General features: G+C 49.4%; 1 protein-coding gene across 5 annotated transcripts in view; it reads right to left on the bottom strand.

Moving 5' to 3' along the window:
- si:ch211-12m10.1 (teneurin-2) overlaps positions 1 to 25,439 on the bottom strand; it is a 183,967-nt gene that overhangs the window by 9,062 nt on the left and 149,466 nt on the right. For 4 of the 5 annotated variants that reach the window (XM_042093974.1, XM_042093975.1, XM_042093976.1 and 1 more), the window contains 17 exons: positions 19,385 to 19,507; positions 16,745 to 16,950; positions 15,877 to 16,072; positions 14,619 to 14,720; positions 14,068 to 14,262; positions 13,397 to 13,597; positions 12,810 to 12,995; positions 9,955 to 10,101; positions 8,336 to 8,546; positions 8,098 to 8,217; positions 7,536 to 7,797; positions 6,338 to 6,605; positions 5,307 to 5,450; positions 2,255 to 2,507; positions 1,978 to 2,001; positions 1,188 to 1,420; positions 279 to 433 (listed from right to left, as the gene is read on the bottom strand). In XM_042093974.1, coding sequence (XP_041949908.1) covers positions 279 to 433; positions 1,188 to 1,420; positions 1,978 to 2,001; positions 2,255 to 2,507; positions 5,307 to 5,450; positions 6,338 to 6,605; positions 7,536 to 7,797; positions 8,098 to 8,217; positions 8,336 to 8,546; positions 9,955 to 10,101; positions 12,810 to 12,995; positions 13,397 to 13,597; positions 14,068 to 14,262; positions 14,619 to 14,720; positions 15,877 to 16,072; positions 16,745 to 16,950; positions 19,385 to 19,507 — 3,026 coding nt within the window. Of the gene's footprint in view, positions 1 to 278; positions 434 to 1,187; positions 1,421 to 1,977; positions 2,002 to 2,254; positions 2,508 to 5,306; positions 5,451 to 6,337; positions 6,606 to 7,535; positions 7,798 to 8,097; positions 8,218 to 8,335; positions 8,547 to 9,954; positions 10,102 to 12,809; positions 12,996 to 13,396; positions 13,598 to 14,067; positions 14,263 to 14,618; positions 14,721 to 15,876; positions 16,073 to 16,744; positions 16,951 to 17,778; positions 18,345 to 19,384; positions 19,508 to 25,439 lie in introns of those variants that run through there. The other variant, XM_042093978.1, reaches the window with a different exon arrangement.

Below are 25,439 nucleotides of genomic sequence, written 5' to 3'. Positions count from 1 at the left end.
TCTTCTGTCTCTCACTCACTCAGAATGGCTGAAGCAGTTCAGTCTCAGGCAGGGTCACGCTCTGCTTGCGGCCCTCTCATTCCAATCACACCAAATGCCAAATAACCAACACTGAGGGATTTACTGGCCTTGTGACGCTCCCTGCTGCCGCCATCAAGCTCACAGTCATGGTTAGTCAGCGAGAGTAATAAGATGGCAGACTAAGGGATCGATACCTCTGAGCCGGCCAAAGCTTCAGCTGCAGCGGCGGCAGGAACAGGACGAAGGGCAGCGCTCACCTGACTAATGTCCATGCTGGAGTCGCAGCTGAGGGGTCGCACGGCGGTCAGGTCGTTGGCTTTGATCAGCGTGGAGATGATGCCGTTCTGGTCCACCTTGCGGATCATGGTGGCGTCCACAAAGTACATGAAGCCCTTCTTATCCACGGCAATGCCTGACAGACAGACAGACAGACAGACAGGGGGAGAGAAAGGGCAAGAAGAAAAAGGCTGTCTTAGTCACAACAGTGTTGGCATTCTCACCCGATTAAAAGGAGGGGAAGGGGGAGGAATGATGTGGTTCAGCAGACAAACACACACAGCTAACGGGAGCCCTGTCAGCTCCGCGGGGAATTGTTCACTTTCTACATCTCAGCGCGAGACCTCCGAGTGCTTCCTCATCCGACAGAGCCTCGCTCTTCCTCGCCGCTCGCAGACAGACTCGACGTGACAGCGTGACACTCGGGTTTGGCAGGCGCGCGTCACGAGCCCTTTTCTTCCAGGTCACTGCGCCGCTCTCTGCACTGCTTTCGACTCACTGCTAATTATTCTTTAGAAAAGCGGTTTTTACCCCCCAGAGCTGAGCTTTGTAGGCTGGGGAATGAGGAGGAGAGGAGAGAGTGACAGAGAAGATGGAGGAGAGGGAAAAACACACACACACACACACACACACGCACACACACACACACACACACACACAGTCTCCTGAGAGAGACGAGATAAGTCGAGTCGAAGCAGTGGGAAACTTCTTTAGGGACGACACAGACTTCAGCTTGGAGAAAGCAGAAGCGATGATGAGCAGCGTCATCTTCCCTGCTAAGTTGTTGTGAGTGACAGTTGGCCGCTAGGTGCCCCCTGGTGGTTTGTGTGTGTGTGTGTGTGTGTGTGTGTGTGTGTGTGTGTGTGAGTGTGAGTGTGAGGGTCACTCACCTCTGGGAGTCATAAGGGTGGCCTCCACGGCTTTGCCCCCGTCCCCACAGCGGGCCTCGTCGAAGGGCACACACTGCTCACCGGTCCCTGCCACCACCTGGGCATTCTCGAGCAGCGCCCGGCCGCCGTTCAGCGACTGCACGCGGTAGATCTGCCGAGAGTTGGTGTCGGACAGGAACAGCGCTTTGGTCACCGGGTCGGACGCCATGTAGTACTTATGAGTTGGACTGTTACTATGGAGAAGAGAATAAAATAAATAAATTTGAGCTAGCTGTCTAGCTGTGGTTGCTATGGTGAAGTACAAAGAGTAAGTTTTAAAGTCCACACATCCAAATGTCTGACCTGGGAGCAGGACAAACAAACGACCAGACAAAAAAGAGAAAAAGTCCGCTTCATCCAGGGTTTTCTGCTCCCACTTGTTTTTATTTTTCCGTGACGTTTCGGGTAATCACCCTTCTTCAGACGTGAAAACACATACAAAACACACCCCATATATACAATTTCCGAGTGATCACATGACCCTCATTGCAGGTGTAAACAGTTACAACAGTTACTCAATACTCGGGCTCACAACCCAGACCATAGTCATTAGTTACAAAGCTGAGAGCAGAAAGTGGGAGCAGAAAACCCTGGATGAAGCGGACTTTTCTCTTTTTTGTCTGCTATGGTGAAGTAAACACACTGGTAAAATGATTGAAGTAAACAAGAAAAGTACAATTATGAGGGGAAAAGGGTGAAAGAATTTTTCATTTGTAAAGAGCATAAATATATTAACCTTATAATGCCTTACCCATGCCTTAAGTCCTTGTTTTTTCTTCATGTCAAAAGCAGTGAAAAGAAAACACAACATTATTTGTAATAATACATACAGTATACAGTTGAAATGACCAAAATATTTATCACGGTAATGTGTTACAGTATAAAGTAATGTATACGGTATTACACATGGGGTCACTATAAAGTTACAGGATATATAGTACAACACATTTATATATATAAACGTACACCTGATTCAGCAGCGGTATATAAAGACCAACAGAAACGCGCTGCAAGCGCTCTCTCCCTACCCGAGATCCAGGACGGCTGTGGTGTTGAGTGAGGGGTAAACGCGCCTCACAAAGTTCATGTCGCCCACGTACAGGTTGCCGTCGGCGTCACAGGCCAGAGCCACGGGCGCCAGCAGCTTGTTCCCCTCGGCCGCGCCGCTGCAGCTGGGGCAGGACATGCTGCGCCGCCGCCCGTTGCCCATGACAGTGGTGATGACCGGTGGCTGCTGCTGCGACACAAAGACGTTTTCGCCGCTGCCCTTGTGCAGAATGCCTGTTCGGGGAGCGAGGAGGAAGATGAGCGACATCCGTGGGTGTAATTTAATGACCGGTGAGGAAACCAGTTAAAGACCCACTCCAGGCACTGATTAACTCCTCATCACTTTCATCTCTATTTCACAAAGTGACATATTTATAAGTTTTATTTAATAAAATCACTTCATGTCCTTAAAATGGCTTGGTTAAAACCACAGTTCCAATGTGGAAATCCTCAGCCATGCCCTTAACTGCTTTTTTTGCTCTTGCACAGGAGAAAGTGGGCGTGGACGATGCCATCACTTATCTTCTACACAGGACACACTCACCTGGACAAGGGGAAAAGTGCTGTGAGAATCATGTTCTTTGATTTCTCAAGTGCTTTTAACACCATCCAACCCCTCAGACTGGGAGACAAGCTCTTGCAGATGGGTGTGGACGCTCACCTGGTAACCTGGATTACAGATTACCTGACCGAGCGACCACAGTTCGTCAGACTGAAGAACTGCCTCTCTGACACTGTGATCAGCAGCACCGGAGCGCCACAGGGAACTGTGCTCTCTCCAGTCCTGTTCACCTTGTACACATCTGACTTCTACTACAACACTGAGTCATGCCACATGCAGAAGTTTTCTGACGATACTGCAATTGTGGGGTGTATCAGGAACGGGCAGGAGGAGGAGTACAGGAGCCTGGTGGAGGACTTTGTGCAATGGTGCAAACTCAATCATCTCCAACTCAACACTTCAAAGACCAAGGAGATGGTGGTGGATTTCCGCAGGTCTAAGCCCACTCTGCTACCAGTCTCCATTGATGGGGTCAATGTCGAGGTGGTAAGCACCTACAAGTACCTGGGTCTCCACCTGGACAATAAACTGGAATGGTCAGCCAACACTGACGCACTCTACAAGAAAGGGCAGAGCAGGCTGTACTTCCTGAGGAGGCTGCGGTCCTTCAATGTGTGCAGCAAGCTCCTCAGGATGTTCTACCAGTCTGTTGTGGCCAGCGTCCTCTTCTATGCAGTGGTATGTTGGGGAGGAAGCACAAAGAAGAAGGATGCGGGGCGACTTGACAGGCTGGTAAGGAAAGCTGGCTCTGTAGTGGGAGCTGAACTGGAGTGCATCACTTCACTATCTGACAAAAGGACCCTGAACAAACTGATCAACATCTTGGACAATGAGTGTCATCCACTCCACAGCACTATTGTAAAGCAGAAGAGCCTGATCAGCTGGAGACTTCGCTCACTGCCTTGCACAACAGACAGACTGAAGAAGTCATTCATCCCCAGGGCCATTGAACTGTTCAATGCTTCACTTAAGGGAAGAGGAGAGATAGACTTCTCTGCATAGTCTGTCTGCCTCTTCAACCCCTTCATGTTTGGATACTGTCTGTCCACTAGCCACTTTTTACCACTATCTTTCTGCCTCACTGCGTGCTATATTAGCACATATGCATAACCCCTCCCTCCATGCCACAGCCGAACTGTGGCCACACTTATACCTTTCTTAATATAGTTATTTATATATAGATATATAGACTTTATTCTTGCACTGTTGCACTGTTTGACTTACTCATTTGCACCATCACCATGACACTCATTCACAAAGAGCACCTTACCTTACCTTATGCACAGAGGACCACAGGCTCAGTCCCTGCTTCAGTCATTGCAAGCGCACCTGATTGATTAATCACCCACTATGTGGATACTGTTTTTTAGAACTGATTTAGATTAAGTTTTATTTAGTGTAATTTGTATTTTAGTATATTTAGTATATTCTTTATCTTCTACAGTCCTTATTGCTTAGTTGTGTTTTTGATATTATATACTTTTAATTACTTTTTCTGCTGTTAGTGAATGTGTATGTTGTCTGTATGCTACTGTGACCTTGAATTTCCCCTTGGGATCAATAAAGTATCTATCTATCTATCTATCTATCTATCTATCTATCTATCTATCTATCTGATATGCTGTGTGTCATAGAAACTTCACTGTTTATGAGGTTAAAAACTTGATTTTAACCGGAGGGGGCCTTCAAGTCAAAGTCACAGTAACTATGTAGGAGTGCACTACACAGAAAGCACAACGTCAAAGTCTTCATTCTAACAAGCGTTTTATCCCTGATCCCTGACAAGAGACAAAAATGCTTTTTTTCTGCATGAAAGAACTCCTTCCAGATAAAACTAGAATAATGACCAGAAACAACTTTGAAAATGGATCCCAAGTCTCAGTTGACTCACTTAAAAGTGGGAGTGTGAACCTGCCCATTATTTTGGTAAAGCTTTCTGTGCCCTTTCTCTCCTAAGACCTTGTGTCAGTTTGATGCTGTCAGGGTGCAGTTAAATGGGATTACTCTCACGCCATGTCACAGTGACACATGCCAATTTGGTAGATGGATTTCAATAGCACTGGTGTGGTTCTAACTGTGAGGTGAACTGTGCCAGATCAAATGTTCAAATGTTCCCCATTCAGCTATTTTCTTCCATTTTAAAGAACTACACAACTAACATAACCACATGAATAAAACAAAAGTTTGTGTGGCTGTCTGAATCTCTGTTCAGAGAACCACATGATAATTCTTGGAGGTCTATACCTATAGGATCCGTCTTAAGTGTCAGCACATAGATTATGAGCGTTTGAGTTTTGCATTTACATGTATCTATTTAGCTAATGTTTTCCTGCAGAATAACTTGCAGTGAGTAACAATTTTCAACTATTGGTCCCTGGCACTAAAATCTATGGCCTTGGTGCGGTTAATACATCATTCTAATTGTGCTGCACTGGAGAGGCAATGTAAGTTTGGCACGTGTGCAGTCTTACCACTTGGAGCGTTGAGGACGTGGTGTTTGTCCAGCGACCAGCCCCCCAGGTTGGAGGGCACCAGCTCGTAGCCCTGCAGCACCGCGGTCCTCTTCTCCCACAGCACCTGGCTAGGACACGTCTCGTACTCGAAACCCACAGACACTGGACACGGCACAGAGAGACCAGCGGTCACCAGCCGGGCATACACATACAATATATACGCCCAACACAACAATTATGGAACAACTGACAATCACATACATCTGCATGTCACACCTGTACACACACACACACACACACATACAAACATTCACACACATCTGTACATACAATCACACACATGTGTGCCCACACTCACACAAAACATACACTTGCCCACGTGAATATACAGATTACACACATCAACACCCACACACATCCACACAAGCAGCGGTAATGCCACAGACAGACCAGATCAGTCAGATACTCGAACCCGCCAAAGCGATCTGTGTCGCTTTGGATAAAAGTGGCTGCTAAATATCAGTGAACTTTAACATGTACTGTATGTGTCGCACATATATGTACACATATGCAGGTGGGCACAAATATATGTCTTGACAGCCACTGTTAACTGGCCTTGAACACACACAGTGAACACACAAGCGGGAGTCAACAGACACATCAGCTCGGCTGTCGAGAGATGCTAATTATGGCACTCGTTTTAATCTGATGCTTTGGTGGTAACTGACAGCAAGTGTGAATGTGCACGGCCCGAGGGCCTGACATCCTCGCACACCTACACAGCATCTGGTGGCGTGAACTCAATTAAGCATTTGATCATCGATCTAGAAATGGTTACACATTCATTTCATTCTGCGCGCATCAAATGGATTCAGAGCTCAGGGGCAGAGGCACTGCTAAGTGGGTTTCTGTGAAACTGCATCTGCAGGAGGAGATGATTCAAAGCTGGTGAGCGTTGAATTGCATCTATGAGTTTCGTGATACTGATAAGTCGGGTCAATGGTGACGAGATCGGCGTTAAGATGTGTGTGTGTGTGTGTGTCACTCACCCACACACTCGGCGAGCCCGTAGACTCGCTGGCCGTACGCATCGCTCTTGTCCCAGATGAAGGTGTAGGCCAGGTTGGGCGAGGCGTGGAACCACTTCTGGAACAGGTGGCCCTCCACGGCCACCATCAGGTGCACCTTGGCCAGGCTGAGGGGCACCAGGGCCTGGGTCATGGTGACCCTGAGGAGGGAGTGGTAGCCCGGAGACCTGGAGCTCAGGTAGCGCAGCTTCAGACTGGTTCCAGGGATCTCCACCTGCTCATGAAGAACCTGGGAAGACAGAGACATACAGGGAGAGAGAGAGAGAGCGCGAGTCAAGAGACAGACACGTCCGATGCCGAGACGTCCTCAGTGAGAATATCTGTGTACAGGAAAGCGTGTCATTCACACATATTTTCATAATGCATTACTTCATTAATATGTGACAGACAGTCAGACACAGAAGCTTCCGGGGAGAGGAAACTACTGGGGATTACATGCCACTCGGCGGCGTAATCAGTAATCGTGCCTTTAATCGCCACAGCGTCTCGTCCACATAAAGTGGGCTAGAGCATCTGTTTTTCATCCCGACTGACGGCAGTCAGAGGAAGATGACAGGGGCTATGTGTGGAATTCTGCAATTCTCCAGCTGTCATGAACGCATCATTACATTTAGCACTGTTCCATTCACTTGCATTGTATTTACTACTGCGCTGAATGAGGTACAAAGAGCAAGAGAACCGGCCTGTCTGACTGGGTTGCATGCTAACTTTAGTGGATATCAGGGCAACACAGAGCATGAGCATTTTTTACATTATGTCAAAACAGTTGTTTCATTCCATTCTGTTGCTATTTGTAGTTTTTTTTTTAAAGTTTTAACGTTATTTTAACAGCAAAAAACCCTATACATAGCAACTAAAGGGGGGATCACATTAGCCAGCTGCAAGCGGCAGGTTTCCTATTGTTCTCTATGGTTCGGCAGCGGAACGGTGGTAACGCTAGCGTAACACTAGCGTTGAACAAGCTGAGCGTTGAACTTGGTTCAACTTTCAAAGCGCAACGCGAGCATATTCAATTGACAAACCGTTTGTGTTGCTTAGGAACGAGATAGAACTTATTATGGTCTGAGCATTGCGTTACGTTTGCCGCTGCCGCTTGCTGCTGGCTGATGTGATCCCCGCCTTAAAGAGCTTATTGGTGGAGGTGGTTCTGGGAGGACACCTGTGTCTCGGGGATGATGTGCTTTTCTCCGGGGCTGGAGCTGAAGAAGGCGGACAGGGGCGAGGCCACCACCACGGGGTCGGGCCGAACGAAGCCGCTCAGGTCGCAGCTGGGGAACGTGTTCTCCTCCGTCTTGAGCACCAGCGTGTCCATGGCGAAGAAGCGGTTCCACGGCAGCCACACGGTGCGCTCCTGGCTCAGGAAGGGCGCTCGGTCGAAGCGCAGGGTGAGAGCGCCACCGCCATTGGCCACTAGGTCAAACCTGCCGACAGCAAAAAGATGACGGCATCTTACAAAGGTCACAATCATAAATTTCCTTGACAATATTTATACATTGCGTGGTTGCAATGTTTATATGCAGTATATAAACAGTATGTATGTATAAGTATGCATATGTATCCAACATACCCTCCTCCATACCAACAATGTTTATACAAAATTCAGTTTTAGTCTGTCTCATAACATTTTTCAAACCAAGTAAACAAACCACCCCCTGCTCTGAAACATGATTCAGTGTGACAGGAGCTCTGAAGCCCTTCGAGTGGGTGTGAGAAGCACGCACATGCCATCCTGTCGGGTCATGGTGTAGCCGTACTGAGGGTACTTCACGAATGTCACGTTGACACCCACTAGAGGAGTCCCATCTGTGGTCAGCACCTGCCCACGTATCAAAGATGCCAGGCTGTGAAGAGAAAGAGCACAATCTGTTTATGCTCTGTCCAGGAACAGGCTATCCTTCACTTTTATGATTGAAAGAGGTCATTTCAGTTAGAGGAAACTGGTGTGGGTGGACGGGTCACCTGGCGTTGAAGGGGTTGGCTCCTGGGATGATGTGGGTCCCATCTCTGCCCACCAGCATCCTGACGCGCTCGTAGAAGGGCTGCACTTTTGGGGGCTGAGGCGCGCTCTGTTGGATGACCAGCAGGGGGTCGCGTGACCCGCGGCAGAGCGGATTGGCTGAACACGCGCTCTGAGCGCAGCAGTCGGGGTCCATGCAGTCTGTCAGTCCATCTGCAGACAAACAGACAGGCAAATACACACGCACACACGCACACACGCACACACACACACACACACACACACACACACTGCAGTTACAGATGGCTGCTCTCTAAGGAAACACACTGCTTTTTCTTCTGCCCAAACAAGTTATCCTTTCAAAACAAACACATTCATAAACCAAGACAACCCTCTCCCCGCAAATCTTTTAATCTCTCTGTTTCTCTCTGACTTACAGCATTGATCTTCTATCAGGCCAGCTTATGGCACCTATGGTTGCTTATCATTAGAGAGAGAGATAACAAGCAAGGAGAAGAAGAGATGAGAGACAGAGAGACAGAGAGAGAGAGAGAGAGAGAGAGAGAGAGAGAGAGAGAGAGAGAGAGAGAGAGATAATAATGGCACCCTTGTTGTCCCCCTAAGCTGCCACATCTCCAGGGAGTCTGAAACAGTGAGGAGAACATGTACAAATATATACTGGCTAAGAGCGCTAATGGGGAGCCTGTAAAGAGAGCGCTGTGAATCAGAGCCTCGCTGCCTTCTGAACACATTACCCTTTAGGCTCCTCTGCAGGTGACGAGGGAGACGAGAGATTAAAGGCTTGCGCTTGTCTGCGTTTAGGCACCTTTTCAATCACCTCTCAGTTCCGTTGGAGACCGAAGCCTACAAAGTATCCAAATCCTCCGTCACATTTCTAAATCGATAGAAGTTTGTGAGGCTTGTGCGTGTGTGTGTGTGCGTGTATGTGTGTTTGTGTCGGGGGGGTTGGGGGGCTGGTCGGTCTGATGGAGGGGCTTAGAAGGAACACAGGAAAACAAGCCCCCCCACTCCCACCCCCAACCGCCCCCCTATCTCTATGTTATGTAACCATGACAACTTGAAAGAGTTCAAAGTGGCTACAGGCTTTATAAAAGCATCCAGCCTGAGTGTCTTGGGGATGATCTCGCTAGGAAAGCCGTCAGAGCACCAGGCTATGCTGTAGAGGGGGGTGATGCGGGTTATTTGGCTCGAAACAACTCATACTCACTGCTAGCCCAAAATAAGCATGTGTGTGTGTGTGTGTGTGTGTGTGAGTGTGTGTGTGTGAGTGTGTATTGAGGGCGGCATCTCTCTGATCAGACAGGGGGTTCTCTGTGTCTCAGTGGAAGCAGATAAGCACTGTAACTGAGTCATGCAAAACGGATGGCTCCATTTTCATAAATCACATTCCTATGCACTGCCAGATGGAGGACAACATTTGGAACTTTGCCGTGATTCATTTGGCCAATAAACCATCAAACTGTTCTTCCAAAAAAAGAAATGCTAATTTTCTAAGCTACGCATGATGATGCAGCAATTCATCATTATCAGTGCATTCATGTGGAGTGGTTTCCCTTTTATTGGCTCATCCAACCAACCCCATCTCTGCTGATCGTCTCACCTCCTTCATTGTCTTTGTTGTCGGAGCAAGTGATCTCCATGGCAACGCTGCACCCGGGGCCCCTCCAGCCGGTGTGGCACTCGCAGTGCCAGCTGTTCTGCGCCAGGGTGCACTGTCCGTTCCCACTGCACAGGCCCGGGCATCCGTCTGAAAGAGGAACCACCCGGAGAGAACGTCTTTAAGACCTAAGAGATCCTCTTTGAAAATGGTTCCAATAAACTCTGTGACAGCAAACTGACATCCATCTGAAAGAGGATCCAACTAGAGACAAAGTGTGTTAAGAATACGTAACAAAATCTTTAATTAAAAAAGGGACAAACGCACTCTGAACTAGAAAACAGAAGGTGGTGCATTTTCTCTTTTAGCTGACCCATGCTGATCTCTTATCATCATTACATGTTCATATATACAGTTAACATTGGGATCTTGGAAACTGGACCGGCATGCCCTCTTAGTGCCGATTTACTTTGAACGGAAGGCGGAGGTCAGAGTGGGGGCGGTAAACAGCTTTGTCAGCCGTGCGCCCGTGTGACAGGCAGCCTGATGCATGTCTCCCTCTGAGCTCATGACAACAGACAAAATATCCATAATGATGTATCGATCGCCGGTTGACTCCGCGGGCTTCCAGCCGACGCTGGTAAATTGCATTAGAGCAGATCCTTATTAGATTTGCGGGCCCGGCGACGTCGAATCAGCGGCTCACAATCAACAGGGGAGATGTGACATATTCAATCACTGACTGCAGAGCAGTACGCGATGCACCGTGCGGGCACTGGGATAAACCATTCCCCACCAGCGGCTGATAGACTGACTGACTGCCTCTATCCATTCCATAACCGCAGTAGGAACGCTACTTTTACAATAACACACCTTCTGTTAACTCCTCTCCTCTTCGCAACCTCCGTTTCTTTTATTATGGACAGTGACAGGGCCATATATGGTCAGTTATTAGTAGAGCTTTCCTTATAATGACACATATATCCTATTTAATATCATATAATATTCAGTAGTATTTTTACCAGGAGTCATCGTATGCAAAAAATATCACTTTTGGAAGCAATTATAATCATTTTTGCAATTATAATCTTTCATGCCTTTGCTGTCTCTTGATTTTTGCATGATCAGGCGACGTGGAGCGTAAGTGTGCTGTATCCAGGCATGAAAGCGTAGCTAACTTGAGCAGGCTACGTGGAGCCTAAGTGTGCTGTTTCCAGGCATGAGAGCGTGGCTAACGTGAGGATCCAGGGTGAGGCATTAGTATTCCCCTTGCAGTGCTGTGTGTGTGGTGTGACTACTACGACCTGTTCATTAGTATGCCCACCAACTGCTGGGCAACGAGAACTGAAAGGCCAAAGCCATTAATATTCCTATGAAAAGAACAGACTGGAACTTCAGAAATAGACACAGGCAAAGTCTCCTCTGCCCTTGTCTGCTGTGACAACCACCGAGGAAGAGAGAGAGAGAGAGAAAAAACAGTAAATGTTCTTATACACCTACGTCGATTTGCCAAAACCAGCGTGAGAACACAAGTAAATGGCGTAAGAGCCATGGCCATTACACATGCACCTCTCTATCCATCAACTGTGAGTACGAAAACAATGACACAGGCCTGTTACTGCTAACTGCCAAAAGCAAGAGCGAGTGTTTCTAAGCACCTCTCTGAAAGAGCATGTTTCTCTGGGGCAACAGAGTCCAGAATCTTCCATACGTGCAGAGCATTCACAAATAGCTATTCAGATACAGTGGGCAGGAAGAGAACCAAGAGAAAGTGCACTCTTAAAGACACTGCTGCTGAGACCAGAAACAACTGCGCACAAACACACAAGCTTACAAGCACACAAACACTGTGTGCTGACGTACGCACAGGTAAGGGGATGGAGAAAACCTGGTGAGAAAATCGCATGAATAGAGCTGGGTGGAGGAGGAATAGTGGGTGGGTCATTAGGATGGTGCAGATTCTAAGAATCAGATCTATAAATCTTTTCACAGAAGTCAGTATGCGTTGGTCATGTGCACTGACAGAAGAAAACAAATGCTTTCCACACATATTTCTTCTTGTTCAACGGGCAAGAACGTTCTTTTCTCCTGATACCATGCTGCGCCTTTGTTCAGCAGAAATATCATGTAAATAGATCAAGGTCTTTCCTTTAGGCAAGGGATACAAGCACAGCTTGGAATAAATCACAACTGGTGTTCATATAGAGCAAGGATACTTCCCTGTCCTTTTTTACCAGGTGTGTGGGGTACATACCAAAAATATAAATTTTTCTGACTGAATATTTCAGAGGAATTCATTTCAATTTAATTCCAGTGAGCTTTACTGCCATGACAAGTAGGTCACTTTTATTACCAATGCCAAAGCAGTCAGAAAGACTGAGAAAGAGCAAGAAATGTCTAGACTTAAGCTTTACCTTACATAGAATGAAAAGAAATACAAAATAAAACACATTTCTACATTGTGTATATACTATACATGCATGGCTAGGTATGCTGTTTTAAAGCATCTTATTTTCAATCTCATAATCTCATATTTAATCTCAAGTACATGTACATGTACACGTGGAGCGGCAGCGGCTCGGTCCTGTTTGCCTTCGGTGAACTTGTCGATGATGAACGCAGCTGAAGCGAACTCTCCAAAAGGTGACCCTTTCAGCGCACGGGGTCATGCTCAGGTGCTCACACAGGCACGATTGTAATTAGTCAGTGGAGCATCGCAGTAATTACAGCTTGATGAGGCTGTCACGCATGATTGGAGCCGCACTGATAATACGAACACGGAACAGGCCAGCGAGCGAACGTCCCCGGCAGTGGTGGCGTAGGAGGAGGAGGAGGAGGAGGAGGAAGAGGGGTCTTACCGATGGAGCAGTGCTCGCCGTTCCAGCCCTGCTGACACTGGCACTTGCCGTCGCGACAGGTGCCGTGGCGCACGCACTGGGGGCTGCAGATGCGCTGGTCACAGCCCACGCCCGTCCAGCCCTCCTCGCAGTGGCACACGCCGCCCACGCACACGCCATGCGTCCCGCAGTCCGCCGAGCACACCTCTGCCCCGGGGCCAGAGAGGGGGAGAGAGAGAGAGAGAGGGGGGGGGGGGGAGGGAGAGAGAGAGAGAGAGAGAGACAGGGTGAAGATGAGAAAGAACAAGTGGAGTGGACCCTAGTCATAAAGACTAATGTGACATCATTAAACAGAGAGAAACATTAACAAGAAACTCCAAAGAAAAACAGGAGCGAGAAAGAGAGAGAGACATAAAAAAAAGAGATCCTGAAGTGAGAGAAAGAGATAGACAGCGAGAGAGACTAGACACAAAAAGGAGAGCAAGAGAAGAGAGGGTCAGAGAGTAAAAGAGAGAGAGGAGCAGAGAGAGAGAGAGAGAGAGAGAGAGAGAGAGAGAGAGGAGCAGAGAGAGAGAGAGAGAGAGACTGTAGAACACCTCCTCACTGACCTGTGGAACAGTCCGGCCCCATCCAGTTGGGGTCACAGCTACAGATGCCTGTGTCAGGGATGTACGCCCCGTGGCCATGGCACTGATCGGGGCACTGTGCCCTAGGCACGTCACACAGAGCGCCTGCCCAGCCGGCCTTACAGTGGCACTGCCCACCCAGGCAGGTACCGTGCCCAGAGCACTTGGGATCCAGGCAGTCCACTGAAACAGAGGCACTTTTTATCAGAGCACAGCTCCACACACACACACACACACACACACACACAGACACACACACAGACACACACACACACACACACGCACATACACACACACACACACACACACACACACACACACACACACACACACACACACACACACACACACACACACACACACAAACTCCAATGAAATAAGGGGGCCTGTGATATGTTAGCCTGGGGCTACAGCTACACTTCATGTGATTCATTCATACCACTGAGCCTCTCAGTCAGATTCATTTTCATTGGCATTTAGTTAAAAAAAAAATATTGCTTTTGATTTTTCATGTTGATGGATATGCAGCACATCCTGATCCAGCATGCTACTGTTGTTTAATAGATGCTATTTGCTCCACATTTTCCAACCCAATGTTATGGCCACAGACGCAAGGACGGCATCTTTAAAACATGAGGCAACACGAGGCTCACCTTCCTCACAGCTTTCGCCGCGGTAGCCTGCCTCGCAGCTGCAGGAGCCGTCTGCACACGTCCCGTGGCCGCTACAGTCGGGGTCGATGCACTGGCCCACGGGCACGTCGCACTCGGGGCCCTTCCAGCCGCTGTAGCAGATGCACGTGCCCTTGTTGTACTGACCATTGCCACTGCACAGCACCGGGCACGCGGCTGCAGAGAGAGAGAGAGAGAGAGAGAGAGAGAGAGAGAGCAAAGAGCAAGAGGAGAAACAGAGAGAACAGAGACACTGAAGCATTAAGGAGCAATAACAGTGAGAGGAAGCAGGTAGGTACAGTATCTGGAACAGCTGGATCAGAAGAGTGATCATAAGGTTTGTGGATGTGTGTCAGGTATCGGAAGATAGCAGAAGATTTCAGGGGGAGCCATGAAGAGCATAAGCTACAGTATTACAGTAATGTCAGCATGGGATTGAGTCGAGCTGGGGGAGACATTCAATGTGTGCCCCACACACCACACACACACACACACACACACACACACACACACACACACACACACTTTTTTACCTTTAGAGCAGTCTGTGCCATGGAACCCAGGGAAACAGTGACAGACACCAGATATGCATTCACCATTTCCATGGCACTTCTGTGGGCACTCTTGTACAGAATCTGAGAGAGGAAAACACACACACACACACACACACACACACACACACACCATTACCACCACTACTTAACACCCACAAAGCCATTCAATATATCATTTCAGGATCATAGGGGGAATATTGACTGTATGTTTTCAATGAAAGCGGCTGTGAAGCGTTTAGCTCGCAACACACTTTAACGTGGCAATGAATACCCCACTCCAGGGGTGTATCTCACAGACCTCATCCACGCCTTGTCTATAGACTCAGTGTTAGCTGGCTTTACAGTCTCAATTGAGCTTGAGATGGAAGTTATTTCAACCAACTACAAGAGATCTTCTGAGTGCGGTAGAGTTGTGTGCGCTTGTGCGTGCGTGTGTGTGTGTGTGTGTGGTTGTGTGTGTGGTTGTGTGTGTGCGTTTGTGGGTGTGCAATGGGCCTTTTGCGCTGTAGAGCTCTCTTTTTATAAATAGTTGAATGGAGAGCCATGGGGGGAAGTATAGCCCAATTTGTTTTGCTATGTTTGCTGTTCTGTTTTGCTTTGTGAGGAGTCGCTGTGCTGTGTGACAAGTGCTGTGTGAAGAAGAGGAGGAAGATGAAGGAGGAGTAGAGGCCGAGGGACTGAAGAAGCGTCTCCAAGGGTTACCTGCTTCAACCACACGTTTTCCACCTCGCAGCCTCCTCTTCATACCTCATGCATTTTACATGTGCCTGACATCTGCACTGCACACAGGAGCATTTACTTAAGCAAATATGCAGCGCAACCACATCACTCGCCACCCCCAAACCATCTCGCTCACGTGGAGCTAAATCACGTTTGGAGCCATTAACTTCCCGCTCAAACTCCAGTTGACTGACGATGTTTATACAAGCCAGGCTCGTAGTGCTATTCAGGCTGTTTGACCTTGTTGTTGTCATGTACTGAAGCATGGCAGATGAGGCCATGCCATTAACCTCTAATAACGCATAGGCCATGCCATTAACCTCTAATAGCGCATACAGTAGGTGCGCTTGTCGAGGCACCTTTTGTACAGCCTTTATTTGTGTTTTGTGTTTTTTTTCCTCCCTTGTTTATTTTTTTGTTCCACTTGAACGGACTTCCTCCCCCAACAGAAGGACGGGGCAGGCACCCTCCGCCCCCCTCCCTTGCCCCCCCTGCAGGGCAGTGCCCGGCGGCTCACCCAGCGCCACGGTGTTGAAGGACACGGCCTCCTTCTCGCGCCCGTCGTTGTAGAAGGCCAGGTGCCAGGTGCCCGGGTCCAGGTAGCGCACGAACACCGCCTCGTTGAGGATGACCGTCTGGATGCTGCGCCGCTCGCGCGGGGACTCCACCACACTCCACTTCTCCTTACCGTCCAGACGCTCCATGTAGTCATACTGCCAAGACACCAGAGCCAAAGACGAGAGAGAGAGGGAGAGAGAGAGAGGGACGGAGAGGGAGAGAGAGACAAGAGCCAAATGAGAGAGAGAGGGATGGAGAGAGAGAGAGAGAGGGATGGAGAGAGAGAGAGAGAGGGACGGAGAGGGAGAGAGAGAGACAAGAGCCAAATGAGAGAGAGAGGGATGGAGAGAGATAGAGACAAGAGCCAAACGAGAGAAGAGAGGGACGGAGAGAGAGAGAAAGGCCAAAGAAGAGAGAGAGACAAGAGCCAAAGGGGAGAGAGAGAGAGAGGGATGGAGAGAGAGAGAGAGAGGGACAGAGAGGGAGAGAGAGGGAGAGAGAGAAACACGAGCCAACGGAGAGAGAGAGGGACAAAGTGAGAGAAAGAGAGAGAGGGGACAGAGAGAGGGAGCAGGAGAGAAAAAGAGAGAGAGGCAAGAGCCAAAGGAGATAGGGAGAAAAAGAGAGAGCCAGGAAGAGAAATAGAGAAAAGGAGAGAAAGATAGAGGGAGAGGAGGGAGACAGAGACGCAGAAAGAGAAAGAAGTAGTGTTTAGAGAAAAAGACAGAGAAGTGGTATTTAAGGATCTGTTTACTATGCTAATTCTGTTTTGGAACACAGGTTTAAATGTGTTGGATGGAACAGGAAACAGGAAGTGGGGTGGGCACCTGGGCATGGGAGGGCGGCAGCCCCTTGCGGATGTAGACGCCAAACAGCGCGTCCTTGCCAAGGGAGATGTTGAACTTGAGGAAGAGCGGCTGGCGCAGGTGCAGCAGGGACCTCCAGAAGACGCCCGGGGGCACGTCCTGACTGACCCGCCGGCCCACCTCCAGCTCGCCCATGTTTATGCTGCTGTTCCGGAACATCCATGGCCCTGACCGGGAGAGGCAGAGAGAGAGGGAGGGAGGGAGAGAGAGAGAGCGGACACGCTTCTTATTCTTAGTCTTCGCTGCTTATTCTACTTTTCTTTTCTTTTTTTCTGTTGTTCATCACTGTGACAGTACAAATTATAGTGCCTTGACAACACTGGGGTGCAAATACACCAACACACACTTGAATATGAATTTAAATTTATTTGACAGAGCAAGAGAGAGACACTTAAGTAGCCATTACAAAAATCAGCATCATTATCAAAGTATCATTAAAATAATAAAACCATTATTTTTAGAAACCCTTTGTATAGGTAATTGCTCCAAAAGACATTACCTATCGACACGACGATAAATAGAAATCCAATCTATACTAACCCAAACCACAACTACCCATATTTTCTAAACCCTGTCACGTTGTCCATTTTCTTAAACAAGGGGCGTGGTGGGCAGAGAAAGGAACTGCCACCAAACAACGAGAGGCTTAAAGAAAACACTTTCGGCGGAGAATAAATGTGTCAGCCAAACTCCAATCACCATCACAGTCACATGCAGTGCACAGCTCGTCAGTTGTGACTCGTGAAAGAGAGTGTGTGTGTGTGTGTGTGTATGTGTGTTTTTGTGTGTGTGTTTAGAGAGTTGCGAAGGAGCATCGTCCCTTGCACAAACAGAAGCTGTCAACTCAACCAACTCTCCCACTCATGCCCACCCCCAACCCCCACCCCACTCGTGCATGTCGAGGTGGGCACATGCAACATTAATGCCTGATACCCCTGGAGACGGGTGAGGAGTGAAGGGTTGGGGGGTGTGGGGGGCAACATGAAATCCCACACCTGTTTGCCACTGCAGTCTCAGGGGACTGGGGGGGGGGGGTCTCAGCTCTGCCCCCTCCTCACTGCGCACTGGCTCCCACACACAGATTCAGACTGCTGCTCTAGAGATGTAGCGCTACATCTCTATAGGATGATGAGGGAAGTCAGCAAACAAGCAAAAATGTATACCCGCTATACCTGAGCACACCTGTGTACACACACTCTCATAGGCATGCACACACAGAAATGCACAAATATACAAACACAAATACACACACATACACTATACCACATTGGCATATAATGATAACTCACACACACACACAAACCAGACATACACAAATGAGAAACACACACACACACACACACACACACACATCCCGCAGTGCAGGGAGACACAGAGCAGAGTGTGGCGGGTGCTGTGCGTCAATCTGCGTGTGGCTGGCCGTGTCTGATGGGATGGATAAGCGCCGGCACACTCTCGCCTCCTTGGCTGCACATCCTCGGGCTGCATTTAAAATAGCAGCGTGAGGCCTCAGAGCGACGCGGCGGCGGCGGCAGCAGCAGCAGCGGTGGAGGAGATGCCATTTCTGCACCAGTCAGCTCCGATCTACTCCAGGAGAAGCAGCCTCTGACAGGGGGGAGTCGATGATAAATGACAGCTTAAAAACTCACCAACCCCCCCCCACCCTTGCTCCGCGCCTTTCCCAGCAACACCCCCACCCCACCCGCCTGCCTGCAGCTCATATGGGAGGTCAGTTTGGCACCACTCATTAATATTACTGAGGCCCTGCAAATAGAGGAGATGGTGTCCCTGTGGGGAGGCGAGGCGGGAAAAAAAGCTCCTCAAAGTAGAGTACAGGCTTGGTGGAGCTACAAGAGCCACACATCGACAGTGTTTATCGGTTAGATCTCGAGTGGAAGCAGTTCTCTTGAAATGTGAAAGTCTTCCATCTTGGTGTTTCCTAGTGTTAGGCTGCTATGCATACGGCATAATAAACAAGAGCCTGTGATAGAGCCCAGTGTATACTTCTTGCTATCACAAGCCGCATCTTCATCACAGAGAGACGCCAACTGGCAAGTTTGCCAAGATTCTCCACCCTCCCACTATCAAAGCCAAACAAGCAAGCCGGTGTGGGTAACGAAGAGAGAGTAGGTAAAAAAACTTCAGAGGCGGGTAGGAAAACGAAAGAAAGAAAGAAAGAAAGAGAGAGGAGAGAGAGAGGGAGAAAAAGAGAGTTCACAGCTCTCTCGACTCCAAAGCGATTTCACAGCGCCTGCCGCCCACTCGCCGCCTCCTTGCTGTGGATCAGACAGATGCAGCGTGGAGGACGGTTTCGTTATGCCGCTCAGAGAAATTAAGACATTCTTCATTCGTGGCCAGACATGTCCCCGCGATCGCGGGGGGCAATATGGCGTTTCACCGTTATCACACCAGCGCGCCTTTGTGCGTCGGCGGATTCAATTTAAAGTTTATCTTTCAGCGGACTTGAAAAGGCTCCTTTGTAATGAATTCTGTCCTCTGCGTCGTGCCTGGGCTCATGGCCGCCATGTTGTTCGTTCGGTCGGTCGTGCGTGTGTGCGTGCGTTTGGTCAGTTTTGCCCGAACCTGTCAGGGGGCTCTTACCTCTTCCTCCGGAGGGCACTGTTGCCACGTCGCCGATGCCCGCGATGGCCGTGCTGAGGCGGGTGCTCACCAGGTGCCCGTCAGTGCGTTTCAGCTGCCAGTTGAGGCCGAGCAGGTTCAGTGCTGTGGGAAAACATGGATAGCATTACGTTACCTCAGTAAAACACACACAGACGCACACACACACACACACAAAGAAGAGTGAAAGTGAGAGCAGAGAACTCCACACATACCTAGTCAGTGATATTTTAGTTGCACTGATAGCTGCACTCCAGACAGAAGTCATTAAAGGAGTTTAAAATACCACGTATGACTCCACACAGAGAGATATGCAGACATGTGGACATCAGCAGCTCTCAGTTTCTAGATAGCACCCTTAGTAATCATATAAACAATGTGTCACATCCAAAAACCAAATTCAGTAAACATAGACCATGTTTGAACACGTTCTTTTAATCTGTGTTTTAGTCTAAGGGTTGCCAAGAGTGTACACATCTCAGACATCTCAAAGGACCCTGGAACAACATTTTAAATGCACAGAGGGGTTTCCCCATCAGTGCAACATTTAGTATTTTTGTGGGGAGACAACAACTGCTATGAAAGCAGAGGTACTGCACAGGAAGATTTTCCCAGCATGACCTTTTAGGGCTCTGAGAACTCCTTCTGGGGCAGAAAGGCGTGTTGTGCATTAGGACCACCAGAAAGGCGTGTAGTGCATTAGGACCACCAGAAAGGCGTGTAGTGCATTAGGACCACCAGAAAGGCCTTGACCATGTTTGTGTACTTGCTGTGAGGAGAACTTAAGGGCAGCGCTGTGCAGAGGGCAGAGACTATGATTGCAGAGCAAGTTAATGCATCTGTCAAGCTTATGGGAGTACAGAGAGCATTGCCTCTGCACACAGCTCATAGTGCTAGCCACCTCTCTTTCTGTTGCTCTCTCTCCCTCCCTCCCTCTCTCTGTCCTTCTGTGAGGAGGATGCAGACATCTGCAGTATCGGTGATAATGACTCACCTTCGTCCTCACTCGGCCATCACACCTAAATCTCATCCCTCCAAAATCGATGGCTCTTCCCCCGCTGCTTCTAACCCCCTCCACCCAGCCCAGCCCAGCCCAGCCCAGCTCCATCCACCTCTCCATCTCACAGCACATGGAGAATGAGGCTGGTTGAAAATGGCTGAGGAGGAAAGAATGAACGAACGTCTCCACACATCAGTTCTGTATGAGGTCTACTGGGCAAAAGAAAGTGCTGACTCCTGTACCTTGCCACACATGCGTGCGCACACACACACACACACACACACACACACACACACACTACAATACATACACAAGAAATTTAGCACACAAAGAGACTTCAGTATCGTTTAGATCTATTCGATTGAGCTTTTCTTACACTCCTCATTCCACCTCCCCTTCCCCCAGCCCTGGGTAGTGCTTCCAACTGCTAGTGACATGCATGAAATAGCATTCAAAAGCATGCTGACCTTGGGTCTTACTGTGTCATTTGAAAGCCGTTTCATTTCTCCATAAATGAGAATCTTGCTTACAGTTGTGTAGTTGGATGTGGGGATGTGAGTGTGTGTGCGTGTGTGTGTGTGTGTGTGTGTGTGCGCATGCGTGCGTGTGCATGCACATAGGTGAGCATGAACGTGTGCCTGTGTGTGTGGTTTGTGTCTGTGTGTAACAATTTGGTGTGTCTGTGTCTGTGTAGCAATGTTTGTGTGTGTGTGTGTACTTGTTGATATCATACTTCCATCACAGTAATACAAAGGCAGTAAAGCTGCCAGGCTGCTGTCACCAGAACTGACTGTGCTCATTCGGGCTGTCTGAGGCTCCCTAGGAGCCGTGGCCTCTGTGTATTGTGCTTGATGACGGCAGTGAAGGCTTCTCTGAGAAACGTAGGTCGCTCCGCCAGTGGAGGGCACTCTTCACTTGACATGAGAGCTCTGATCTTGGCAGCGTGTGTGTGTGTGTGTGTGTGTGTGTGTGTGCGTGTGTGTGCTTTTTCATGCTAGCGTGCTCCTCCCTGTGCGGCATTATCAGAGCCATTAGATCATGGCTGGGTCGGGGATGGCGGCGTTGTTCTGCTAAAGCCGAAACATGCAGGGCTCCACCACTTCCCCAGCACTCTCCCAGTCACAGAGAGGAGTGTTTACCCTCTGAAATATTACTGAGGTGGAGGGAGGGGGGCATCAGTGTCTGGAAACCCAAGGCTGCTGCTGCTGCTGCTGCTGTTGCTGTGCTCAGGGGAATAGCCTCGGCATTGAAGGAGGAGAGAGGAAAAGAGAGGAGGAGAGAATGAGGGAAAGGAGGAGAGAGGATGAGAGAGGAGGAGAGAGGAGAGGAGGAGAGAGTGGGGGAGAGGAGAGAGGAGGGGAGAGGAGGAGAGAGTGGGGGAGAGGAGAGAGGAGAGGAGAGGAGGAGAGAGTGGGGGAGAGGAGAGAGGAGGGGAGAGGAGGAGAGAGTGGGGGAGAGGAGAGAGGAATGCTTTCTGCTGTTATGATGCCCCACAGAGTTGCCTTGTTGGTGCTAAATGCTAGAGATGGAATGGAGGAAAAAGCCCCTGCTCATCTGCCTGTGAGGGGGAGCCTGAGGGCTTGGTGGGGAAGCGAAATCCCCACAGAGTGACCAGAGGGCGACAGCAGGCATTTACGGTGGTCAGATAAAGCAGGGGGAGGGGTGGGAGGGGTCTGCACGCCCGTTGGCAGCGGACTCGGTAAACTCGGTCTGTTGCTTCGCTGCTCTTCAGTCAGGCTAATCGGGGTGGGCGGGGTTACTTTCAGCCCAGCAATAAGCATGAATAATTTAGGTACGAATGCGATAGATTAGGAATTCATGAGGTGGCACATAACACTTTATGTAATCTCTATGTATAATTCACTTCATCAAAGAGATTTATAATATTACTCAGGTACAATCAAAGAAGCCACAAGTCCAAAACAGGAAGAGAAGGAGATGAAGGGACAGCGAGAGGGACAGAGACGGCTCCTACTGGACGTACTCCCAGAGGTTTTTCTCTATCTAGCTGACAATACACTTTCCAGCGGTCCATCCCTCTGAGAGAGAGAAGCTGTTTCCGAACTGATTACAGGATCACACGGAGGCAACCGTGATAAACTGTGCCACCGAGATAACACTGACGCTGTGTCCGCCGGGCGCTGCTGTCCATGGGAGGCCGCCGGCCAGTCAAGGGCGTAGCTGACAATTATTACACACAAAGCAAGTCATTTGTTTTAGTGGCCAGTTCTGGCAGAGCGAGCGGCGTCCATAGGCATTCATGCTCCGGCGGTGCCAAACGCAGTGGCCTGACCGAGGGACGCGTGCTGACCCATATGGTCCGTTAGAGGCCTGTGCTGCTGGGAGTGTGAGGAGAGAGAGGGAGGGAGAGAAAGGGAGAGAGAGAAAGGGAGAGAGGGACAGAGAGAAAGGGAGAAAGTGAGATGGAGAGGGAAAGAGAAAGGGTAAGGGAGATGGAGAGAGGGAGAGAGAAGAGAGGGAGGAAGAGAGAGGGATGGAATGGACAGAGAGAGGGAAAGAGGGAGATTTACAGAGGGAGTGAGAGAGGGATAGAGAAAAGAAGGGATGATGGAAAGATTGCGAGAAAGATGCAGGGAGAGGGCAGAGTTGGAGAAGCAGGCAGATCATGCTGATTCAGAGACTAAAAATACATCAAGAAGACAGTTAGGCGATGACAGACTCTCTAATGTATGCACACAAAAGAAATCAGACAAGGCCAACGCCTACGGTTCAACAGCCTGGTATCAGGAGGGTTTTATGCCATGGACTTTTATCGCTTCTGTGATTTCAAGATATGGAGTTGCTCCCTAATTTTTCTCAGTATTCAACATAATCCTGTAAAACAGTAAATTGTCAAACTCAACTCAATAGATGTTGTCAAACGGCCAGTAACCTATAACTTACCTCTTTGCATCATCAAATTCTTCAGTGTAACTGTTGTCTCAACATTACCACAACATTACCACAACATTGCCTCAGTGAGCCCCATAAGTGCTGTCCGTCACACCCAGCTGTCACAGACGTCAACTGAAAGCGCCCTAGCGCATGTCAAAATAATGACACTGATTTAGTACCTGCTCATTCATCATTACCATTCAGCTCTAACAAAGCTCCCTTGGCCCTGCGACGAGGAGCACGACTTGTGTCTTCCTTCCAGGCACCGGGAGTCCCAGAGGACTACTGCCGCCGCTCCAACAACCCAACCCAACCCAACGCACACCTTAATGGCTTTGAAGTGCGGGACTATAAAGCGCAGTGGAGCCGAGAGCTGAGAGCCCGGAGGCTGGGTGCTATGGCCTTCACTCTCACAGGGGACGGGACCTGCAGCGTGGAGCCTTGGTCTGGTCTGGCCCCACACACACACACACACACACACACACACACAACCCCTGGTGAAAACAGCTCGGGGCCATCACTCCCGTAGGTGCCATGCCTCAGCGCCTGACGCAACACACAGGTACTTCACAGCAATCTCCACACAGGATTACAGCAAGCCCCCACTGCAGCGCTGCAGCCACTCTACACTGTGCAGCACCTGCAAACCCCCCCCCCCACCTCACAGCTCACCTCTCCAGAGAGAGGGAGAGAGGGCGAGAGAGAGAGGGAGAGAGAGGGAGAAACAGAGAGCCAGAAAGAGAGAGAGAGAGAGAGAGGAAGGAAGACACACAAGGATGGTGATAGAGAGAGAGAGAGAGAGAGAGAGAGAGAGAGAGAGAGAGAGAGAGAGAAAGGTTGTATACTGCTCCTCTTTGTTTTGTCACTTCCTTCTTTGTTTTCTGCTCCGCTCACACCAACACAAGCACCTGGAGGGAGAAGAGGCTGGAGTGGAGGCCTTTCCCTCTCTCCTATAGGAGGGCACTTTGGGCGCCAGGCAAGAAGCCTTTCATCTTCACCAGCCCACAGGGCCAAAGGAAAGGCCTGGTTCTTCACAAGTGCTAAAGCACACACCAAGATATAAACACACACACACACACACACACACACACACACACAGACACACAGAAACACACACAGACAAACTCAAAAATACACCCACACATACACCAAAATGCTGTCGACAAACCCCAATCCCACAGGTTGCTTTTATTTGTCTCTGATGTCACTGAGTGCGTCTCCCTTTGATGTCCCTCTGGGTTTTGGGTTCGCTGCTTTGCTGGCTTCCCGAACTGACACACCAGGCAGGGGGCCACTGCTGAGTACAACACCCGTGGAGCAGGTCTGTTACACCTTCCAACCACCAGCACATGCCCTGTCACACACACACACACACACACACACACTACTACACAGACATAGACACATACACATGCGCACACACGCACACCCAGCCACACACCCACACACACACACACACACACACACACACACACGCACACCCAGCCACACACCCCTGTCATTTGAAACCTCCTCCATCGCTCCACTTGACCGAGGACCCCAGCGCCTCCTCCTCCTCCTCCTCCTCCTCCCTGCATCGCTCCCCTCTTCCTCCCCTCCTCCTCCTCCTCCCCTTTTCCCCCTGCTCCAGAGCTGAGCACATGACATACATCACACACTCTGCTGCTATGTGAGCGGCACACTGCTGTCGACTCGTCACACTTCAGAATGCTCCCGTGAATCTGAAAAGGACTGGAAACGGCATACCCCTCCACAACCTACTCCATCCTCCTCCACCCCCAGCACCAGCCCCCACTCCATCCCCCTCCCCCTCCCCTTGCGGCACTCCTCTGAGGGATCAGACGTGGGCGTACGGAGCAGTGTGACGAGATGGATCCAATCTATTCCACTCCACTTGTCAGTACCGCGAAACGCAACAATCATTCCCCTTGACACATTTTTTCACTCTGTTATAATTACTGTTCTTTAGTTATGAGGGTCTCTCTCCACCTTCACTCTTTCTCACTTTCTCTCTGTCTCTCCGTCCTGTGCTGAATGGGAGCTCTTTTTCTCTCTCTCTCTCTCTCTGTCTGTCTATCTCTCTTTTTCTCTCACTTTCTCTCTCTCTCTCTCTGTCTGTCTATCTCTCTTTTTCTCTCTCTG

This window comes from Alosa sapidissima, chromosome 5, assembly GCF_018492685.1.
Source record: "Alosa sapidissima isolate fAloSap1 chromosome 5, fAloSap1.pri, whole genome shotgun sequence".
Taxonomy (NCBI): domain Eukaryota; kingdom Metazoa; phylum Chordata; class Actinopteri; order Clupeiformes; family Clupeidae; genus Alosa; species Alosa sapidissima.
The sequence above is the reverse complement of the archived record's forward strand: the minus strand, read 5'-3'. Positions and strand labels throughout refer to the sequence as shown.